Source organism: Halichoerus grypus, chromosome 9, assembly GCF_964656455.1.
Source record: "Halichoerus grypus chromosome 9, mHalGry1.hap1.1, whole genome shotgun sequence".
In the NCBI taxonomy this organism is placed as follows: domain Eukaryota; kingdom Metazoa; phylum Chordata; class Mammalia; order Carnivora; family Phocidae; genus Halichoerus; species Halichoerus grypus.
In genome coordinates, this window is record NC_135720.1 from 31187130 (window position 1) to 31196577 (window position 9448).

At 39.4% G+C, this 9448-nt stretch overlaps 1 protein-coding gene and 1 pseudogene across 1 annotated transcript; both read left to right on the top strand.

Annotated features, from left to right (window-relative positions):
• Positions 1–3577: 3577 nt before the first annotated feature.
• LOC118553695 (signal recognition particle 9 kDa protein pseudogene) lies at positions 3578–3831 on the top strand (annotated as a pseudogene).
• Positions 3832–8096: 4265 nt separating this feature from the next.
• Positions 8097–9113, top strand: TAAR1 (trace amine associated receptor 1). The gene has a single exon (XM_036120796.1). The coding sequence runs from the start codon at positions 8097–8099 to the stop codon at positions 9111–9113; it is 1017 nt and encodes a 338-aa protein (XP_035976689.1).
• The last annotated feature ends 335 nt before the right edge of the window (positions 9114–9448 follow it).

A 9448-nucleotide genomic window follows, 5' to 3' on the forward strand; every position in this document is an offset into this window, starting at 1 on the left:
ACACTAAATCATGTTCCCGTCTCAGGGCCTTTGAGTTTGATCCTCTCCCTAGATTGCTCTTCCCCTACGTATCCATGTGGTTAGCTCCTCAGTTCATTCAGGTATTTCTTTCTTTCTTTTTTTTTTTTTTAAAGATTTTATTTATTTATTTGACAGAGCGAGAGACAGCGAGAGCAGGAACACAAGCGGGGGGAGTTGGAGAGGGAGAAGCAGGCTTCCTGCCTGAGCGGGGAGCCCGATGTGGGGCTCGATCCCAGGACCCTGGGATCACGACCTGAGCCGAAGGCAGACGCTTAATGACTGAGCCACCCAGGCGCCCCTCATTCAGGTATTTCATTCAGAGTCAGCTTCTTATTTAAGTTTTCCATGGCTACCTTACCCTGAAGTTCAATCCTCTTCCCAAACATTGCAGCTCTCTCTTCTCTGCTTTATTTTTTCCCCTTAGCAAACATTGCAATCTAACTTCTTATTTATTGATCACGTTTATTGTCTGTGTCCCTCACCCAAACTGGAATGTAGGTTCCTCAAGGGGCAGGAAGTTTTGTTGTGTCTGGTCACCCCAGGACCTAGTGTCTAATGGAGGGAAAGCATTCACTCCATATTTATGAAAAAAAAAAGAGTGAATTCTTCTTTCTTTGTATTATAGCTTAGTATGTGTGATATGCTTCCATTTGATTCCCAGAGTCAGTGACTTAGTCTTCAGCTGTGATTATTCTCTTTTATAAATTCTTTATGGATTTTAAAAATACCTTGATATCATTTCTTTTGGTTGTAGAACCTTTTCTGTGTGCTAATTTGATATTCTTGGGTGTTTTTACTAAATTTTGTTTAAGGTTCTCACTTGTCTGCCTCTAGAGTAGCCAGCCACCTTTCCTAATTGTCTTGACCCCTCTCTGTGCTGCTATTGCTATTTTCTTAAAATGAATTGTGAACTTTGAGAGCTCTTATCAGGGGTGTAGACAGTTTTGGCAGGCCAGGCTGTTAAAGTCCAGGTGGAAGCTTTTCTTTCACGGGCAAGGCTGTTTACAATGCTTGCTTCCAGTTTGTAAATGGTATGATTTTCCTCTAACTTGCTTTTAAAAGATGTGTCTCTTCATCAACTGCATTTCAATTTTAAAGAAAAATTTGCCAGAACTATTTTATTTTATTATATATTTTTTAAGATTTTATTTATTTATTTGAGAGAGAGTCAGAGAGAGCACAAGTGGGGGAGGGGCAGAGGGGGAGAGAGAAGCAGACTCCCTGCTGAGCAGGGAGCCCAACATGGACACGGGTTCAATCCCAGAGTCAGATGCTTAACTGACTGAGCCACCCAGATACCCCTACCAGAATTATTTAAACTCAATCCTCTGTTTGGTTTGTAAAAAGCTAATTATTAGTCCTTCTAAGACTTCATTTCCCAATTCTTGAGATCCTAATTCTCATGCCTTCCACAAGCAACTGATACTTCTCTGCAAATAATTTTTTTTTTCAAAAATACATGGGTAGTATGTTTTATGAACATTTGAATATAGTACACCATCTTTCACAGTCCATAAGTACATTTCCTACATATAAAATTCTCTAGTTTCAAATTTTTCTCCTCATAGCTCTATATATACTGAAGTCAGCCTTATTTTTGTTCCTGTAAAGGTACATTATTTTGGGGTTTTGGATTTGTAGGAAGATACCAAATTATATCTACTGTATTATCAAGTTAAATTCTGGACTGTATTGACTGTGAATGCATGTACTTACCAGGTATCTTTAATTAGAGAAGAAAGTGAGCGAGCCCTGCAAATATCAGCAGTTTTAGATTCTCCAGAAACTCTGACGGGGGGACACATAGCCTCTGGCAACAATCTCTCGTAGGATGGGGTCTTGCTAGATTAGAAAATTTAGGCTTGCTACACCCACTGCTCTTTTATTTTTTTAAATTTTTTTAAGATTTTATTTATTTATTTGACAGAGACGTAGAGAGAGAGAGAGAGAGCACAGATAGGCAGAGCGGCAGGCAGAGGGAGAGGGAGAGGAAGAAGCAGGCTTCCCGCTGAGCAAGAAGACCCAACTGGGACTCGATCCCAGGACCCTGGGATTATGACCTGAGCCAAAGGCAGAGGCTTAACCATCTGAGCCACCCAGGCGCCCAACCCACTGCTCTTTTAGTGGGGACTTGAAAACCCTTTCAGAAGATGTTATTCTAAGAATTATTTTTTCATTTTAAAGCATGGTTAATAACATCCTGCTTTCTTGGTTCTGGAACCAAATGCAGGATAACAAGTTTCCAGTCCCATCTATTGGGAGAAGTCAATTATGGTCTCTAAACAAACTTGAGAACTAGTCACTGGATTCACACAGACTGTATGGCTTTTTCCTAGCATATTTTAAATCCTGTATCTCTTTTGAGCACCATGGACTCGTGACCTTTCATTAGCTCAACTGGTTGCATTGGCTGACAATGTTTTCTTATGATGATCAAATGGTCACATATTGGTTAAGCAAGAATCATCTGAAACTTTGAAAGTTTGCCAAAAGTTTGAGTACAATAGTTTATGTAAGACCCATACAATTTTTTTTAAAAGATTTTTAATTAATTTATTTATTTGACAGAGAGACACAGCGAGAAAGGGAACCCAAGTAGGGGGAGTGGGAGAGGGAGAAGCAGGCTTCCCGCGGAGCAGGGAGCCCGATGCGGGGCTCGATCCCAGGACCCTGGGATCATGACCTGAGCCAAAGGCAGACGCTTAATGACTGAGCCACCCAGGCACCCCCATACAATTTTTTATAATATTATCTGGGAGCAGTAGAACAATCATAAAACAGCAATCTATTTGGGTTAAAACAAAGTTTAGTTGTAATTTAAGTCTGCATTACTTTTAAATTCCCTCCCTCAAATCAGTCAGGGTATTATGTACTTCATTTTTTTTTTATAAAAGCAAGTATAGAATATCTATGGAAAGTTCTAGAACAAAAAATGAAATCCTGAGTTATAATGTTTCATATCTCTATCCCTCATTTTACATTATGTGCTAACCACAAAGTCACCATCTAGAAGAAACAGAAAGTCACTTAAAAAATCCAAACAAGCCAACAAGGCATTGAGATTCTGGCTTCTATCTGGGTCAAGGACAGTTGTTTATTCTTAGTTTCCTTTAATGTATCAAGTGGTCTTTGCCTTGAATTCCCTAGGAATTTAACTGCTCTACACTTTCTGCTAGGAAACTGCTTTTTTGCATTTCTATCTGGCTTATGCATCTGGCTTAAGACATACCAGAAGGTTCTGCACTGTTGCAACTCCAGGCCATTTTACTGTTGTTTTCCTTGAATAACTGCCAGTTTCCTTGGGGTAAGGGGCAGAAGATCTTGATGTCTCCCTAAATGTACTTTGGAGCTCAGGTGACTTTCTCCTGTAGGGTTGTGACATGCTGAGAAATTCCTCATCTAGGCTAGTGTCACTTCTTCCTCTCCCTGGTTCTGTTCACCTGCACACCAGTGACTCCTGCCTGAGTTTTAAGAAGCTATGACTTTGGAGGTGGGCCAGGTGGCGCTGCATGCGGGCCTGACCTCACCTCCTCTGGGGCTCGAGTGCAGGCGCACGATGCCAAACTATTAGACCTGAGAGGCGTTCAGCAGCGCGGCTGAGAAAGGACCTCGCCAGCCCTATGAAGGCACGTGTGGTTCTCACAAACTGGCATTCTGATGGGACTTCGTATATTAAAGTAACAAGTGATTTAGTTTGGTGCAAAGAACAGACCAAGCCCGAGTGTAAAGAAGATTGAGAAATTCCACAGTCAACTAATATGACTTCTGGTAACCAAGGAGTGCTGCAGTGTTGCCATGGAAACGGACTGAAGGGTTTGAAATGAAGATCCTCCAGTTTCTAGGATGTAAATACCTTTTGAATCTGAAAAAGTGTTGCGGAAAAAAAATACTTCATGTAACTGAGTGGACTCTTCAGAGGCCGGGAGATCATTTTTCGGACTTTGTTTCTTAATGTTTACTTTAGAGAGCTAGGAATGTAAATGCTTTCAGATAGAAAGCCTTTATTTATTTTTGGAAATTGAACAAGAAATGCACTTATGTTTGGAAACTTTTTGCAGATTGATGTTGAGCAAAATACATAATTATTCTCTGACAAGTTTGTATCAGTAATTTGAAAATGAATAGAAGGCAATTCAATAGAAGGCAATTCTTCCTTAAAACAAAACAAAACAAAAACTATGACTTTCTCCTCTGTACTCCATGATTACCTTTTCAAGGGGCCCTGTGGGCCTCTTTCCTTGACTTTATAACTAATTATTACAACTGATGGCAAACAGAATGAATCTCTCCTCTGCTTAACATCATCTGTTGAACATGCTTTCCACACCGTCCAGAGAATTCATTCATATTCTTTACCTTTTCTGAAAGAAATGGTGAGGAGGGAACCAATCCACTCTTTGGCTTTGAAGCTAGGTACTCAAGTCAAGACTCTAGAATTAAACTAGAAAGGAAGGGGGAAAAAAGAAAAGAAGCAGGGAAACCAGTTGGGAGGCTACTAATTTGACAGTGGTTGGTGGCTGGGACCATGAGAACTGGTCCAATTATGGATATATTTTCAATGAAGTGTCAAGATACTTACTGATACCTTGGCTTTATTATTGAGTGTGAGAGAGAGTGGTCAATAATTACTTCAAGGTGTAAGACTGAGGATTTTCAAGAATGGAGTTGCCATTTTTGAGATGTGTAGGAAGGAAAAGGAGATGAACACATGTTGTGGAGAAGATTGGAGGCTTTAGACACAGTAACTGGTGATATTTTCTAGACAGCAGGACATGTTTGTCCAGAATGTAGGCGGGGAGGTCATGGCTGGAGGTATTCATTTGAGTCTCCTCAGCATATAGATTAGCTTAAAGCCAGGAGACCGTAAATAGGGAGCAGATATAAGTAGAGAAGGGAACCAAGGACTAGCCTCAAGGCAAGTGAGTTGAGGAAAACCTAGCAATGGAGACTGAAAAGAGTAGCCATTGAATTCAGAGCTGCAAGGGAAGGAATTGTTTCAAGAAGTATCTAGGAGGTCAAGGAAGAAGAAGCCTGATAATTTACTACTGGGTTTTAATAACCTAGGACAACAAAATTAAAAAACTGTTTTGAGCTCTTGGCCTTAGTGCCATCTTCTTGGAAACCTCTGCCCCATGAGAGGAAGCAGCACATGCACAGGCTGAAGGGTCAAGGAAGGAAGATGGAACAGAGGTCCAAGTAAAGTGCTGACTTGTACATCCGTGGAAGCCACAGGAGCAGAAATAAGGAAAGCAAGAGGCCAGCGACGCTTGTAGCAGTTTTTGGACTGCTTGCCTACTTTCTAGAACTTGATTCATTGGGTCCAGAACATCCATCACCATCTGATCACAATGACCACCTTTGAGAAACCCACCCTGCTCATACCAAAATAGTCCCTTTTGGTCCTTTGCCCTGGACCTGTGACTTCCTGGACTAATTCTGTTTTCATTTGTGGCTGAATGTAACACGTTACAATAAATCATCTCTTCTGCTGTCTTAGCTGAAAAGAAAAACTGTTTTGGTGGTGTGTTTACAATAAAAGTCTTGTTAGAGTGTATTCAAAAGGTTAGTAGAAGAATGAAAGACGAGGAGTGTAAATGACTCTTTCAAAGAGGTTTTGTTTTGTTTTCCTTTCCCATAAGGGGGAAATATAAGGGGATCATCGGAAGACGTGGATTTAAAAATAATTCTTTCTGAGGAATTTATTGTTTTTATGGAAGAGTACTACATATTTGAAGGGATTGGAGGAGAGGTGTTTTAAATTTATTAAAATATGCATTTTAGTACCTAAATATTTTATTTATTTTTTATTCCTGCACTTCCAGTTATGGATACATTTAGATTTCTATGTAGTCTTGATCTAAACTGTCAGCCCAGAGGGAATGGGAGGAAATGAAAAGGAAGGCAGACTCCTGGAATATTCTAAAACTTGTTGCTATTTTCTAGCATTTCAACATTGTGCAGGTTGTTCATTGACTGCCAGAAATTCACATTCTTCCTCCAAATTCTCTCTCTCCCTCTCTTCATATATATATATATATACATATATATTTATACATACCATATATATATATATTTCAAAATATATTGAAAATTCCAGAATTTAGTTGAAAATTCAGAATCATATAGAAACAAAGGGGATATTTTTTAAAAGATTTATTTATTTATTTTTAGAGAGAGAAATCGAGAGAGAGAGAGAATGTACACTCCAGTAGGGGGAGGGACAGAGGAGGAGGGAGAAGGAGAGAAGCAGTCTTGGGGCAGGGGAGAGGATCTCAACCTCATGACCCTGAGATCCTGACCTGAGCCTAAATCAAGAGGCTCATGCTTAACTGACTGTGTCACCCAGGCACCCCCAAAGGGGATATTTTTAAACCAGCTCTCATGGAGCTTCGGGATTTTTAATGGACATAAGGAGAAAGAAGGTGCCATTTCTTTTTTTTGTTTTTTTAAAGATTTTATTTATTTATTTGACAGAGACACAGTGAGAGAGGGAACACAAGCAGGGAGAGTGGGAGAGGGAGAAGCAGGCTTCCCGCCGAGCAGGGAGCCCGATGCGGGGCTCGATCCTAGGACCCTGGGACCGTGACCTGAGCAGAAGGCAGATGCTCAACGACTGAGCCAGCCAGGCGCCCCAGCCATTTCTGTTTTAATAAGATTTTACTTTTGTTTTAAAATTGGGATTGAATGAAAAAAAATTTTTAATGGGTTTCAGAGCTTTAAGAAAAACAAACAAAAAAAGAGCTCCAGTGCCATGCCCACAGCCCACAGCCCACATGGAAGCTCAGGTTCCCTGGGTTCTCACCTCAGCCATCTTTTCCCCCGTGCCACATCATGTCTTACCACAAACTTTGGTCTGTATATTTAAAATCCTTAATAATTTGGACAAAAATATCACACTTCACTAAAAGGTACCACTTTTCAAGACATCCTATGTTCTTACATGAAAGTTCAAAGTTTAATGTTCTTGAAAGTAATTTATCTGAATTGATCCTTTCTGCCGTGGAAAGAAAATGTGGATTAGTAAAAAAGAAACTGTACTAGTAATTGAGACCTTAGGTCATATTCCAGCTTTAATGGTTTCATGAACGGAGACTCAATTTCTTGCCAGTATAATTATACTAACAAAACATGTCGGGCGCCTGGGTGGCTCAGTTGGTTGGGCGACTGCCTTCGGCTCAGGTCATGATCCTGGAGTCCCTGGATCGAGTCCCGCATCGGGCTCCCTGCTCGGCAGGGAGTCTGCTTCTCCCTCTGACCCTCCCCCCTCTCATGTGCTTGCTCTCTCATTCTCTCTCTCTCAAATAAATAAATAAATAAATCTTAAAAAAAAAAAAAATGTCATGTCTTCCTTATAAGGAATAATGTTTGTATCGTAGATGCAAAAATGTTAAATGAAGTAATGCTTGGAATGTATGTATAAGTGCTTTGCAAACTGGAAGTAAAGACATGTAAGCTTCTTTCCATTACAATGAATTATAAAATAAGAAATATCTTATGTTATCAAGGGCAAAAGCAGGCACTAGTGGATATTATTGTGAACAAGAGGCACATTTAAAATACTTCACTTTTTTCTCTCAAACATATTTTAATTCTAAAATTTCTGGCAATTTATATCTACCCTTTAGAACACAAACTTTTCCCACAAGACTTTTCTTTGAGCAAAGACTATTTCCATAAATTGAAGCATATGAAAAATTCATCATTTCACCTTTTCTGACCAGAAAAAGTGGCAGTTTCATATATTTCAACCTAATAATTCAACTTTTCATTTCTAGCATAGTATTCAACATCGAGGAGGTGTTAAAAAAAAGTTATTGAACTGACCTATGGAATTAAACTTAAGAATAAAGGCTCTTTCTAAAATAACTATTTTTTAGCAAGGAGTAATAGTGTGTTAGAAGTGAAAGGAACCAAATTGCCAATGATTCTCTCCCTCTCTTTTTTTTTTTCCTCCCGGGTTTCTGGAATAGGTATATGGAAGTAAAACAAGGAACCCTAACCTGATTATGGATTTCGAAGAAAGATTCCTCAACACACAAAGGAAGAAATAAACTGGTGGACAACCTTCAGGAACGATGTCTTTTTGCCACAATATAATTAATATTTCCTGTGTGAAAAACAGCAGGTCAAATGATGTTCGTGCTTCCTTGTATAGTTTAATGGTGCTCATAATTCTGACCACACTCATTGGCAATCTGATAGTCATTATTTCCATATCACACTTCAAGCAACTTCATACCCCAACTAATTGGCTCATTCATTCCATGGCCACTGTGGACTTTCTGCTGGGGTGCTTGGTCATGCCCTATAGCATGGTCAGATCTGTTGAGCATGGCTGGTACTTTGGAGAGGTCTTCTGTAAAATTCACACCAGCATTGACATTATGCTGAGCTCAGCATCCATTTTCCACTTGTCCTTCATTTCCATTGACCGCTACTATGCTGTGTGTGATCCATTGAGATACAAAGCCAGGATCAGTGTCCTGGTTATCTTTGTGATGATCTTCATTAGTTGGAGTGTCCCTGCTCTTTTTGCATTTGGAATGATTTTTCTGGAGCTAAACTTCAAAGGAGCTGAAGAGATGTATTACAAATACATTCACTGCCTAGGGGGTTGCTCTGTCTTCTTTAGCAAAACATCTGGGGTATTGGCCTTTATGACTTCTTTCTATATACCAGCATCTATTATGTTGTGTGTCTATTCCAGAATATATTTCATTGCTCAAGGACAGGCAAGATCAATTCACAATGCAAATCAGAAGTTTCAAATTGGATTGGAAGAAAAAAATAGAATGTCACAAAGCAAAGAAAGGAAAGCTGCAAAGACTTTAGGGATTGTGATGGGAGTTTTCCTAATATGCTGGTGTCCTTTCTTTGTCTGCATGGTCATGGATCCTTTCCTGGACTATAGTATTCCATCCACCTTGAATGATGCATTGATTTGGTTTGGCTACTTAAACTCTACTTTCAATCCACTGGTTTATGCGTTTTTCTATCCCTGGTTCAGAAAAGCACTGAAGATGATTCTACTTGGTAAAATTTTCCAAAAAGATTCGTGTAGTTATAAACTATTTTTAGAATCACATCCATAGAATTATTATATTTACTGCTTACTGTTTTGCAAAACAGGTGGTGATCATATTATGATCACGACATAATCAACCACATGCACCAATTGCAAGGTCTTTTATCAATTATTTGAGCCAAAGAATGTATAGTGAGATTCTTATATTTTGCTTCCTATTTTAGACGTAGTAGATGTGATCTTTGCCATTTTTACTATCCACAGAAGCTTTGCAAGTCCAGAATTGAAGGCTCTTCATTAAAGAAATTTTCCAGGCCTTACATGAACTGCCATGAAATTGTCAGCAGTACCTTACTCCAGTTATTTAGGGAATGTATTTGGGAATGCAAATTAGAATGGCTT

Excerpts from the sequence above, each read along its gene's own strand:
- TAAR1 (XM_036120796.1), top strand. The coding sequence starts at position 8,097 with ATGTCTTTTTGCCACAATATAATTAATATTTCCTGTGTGAAAAACAGC.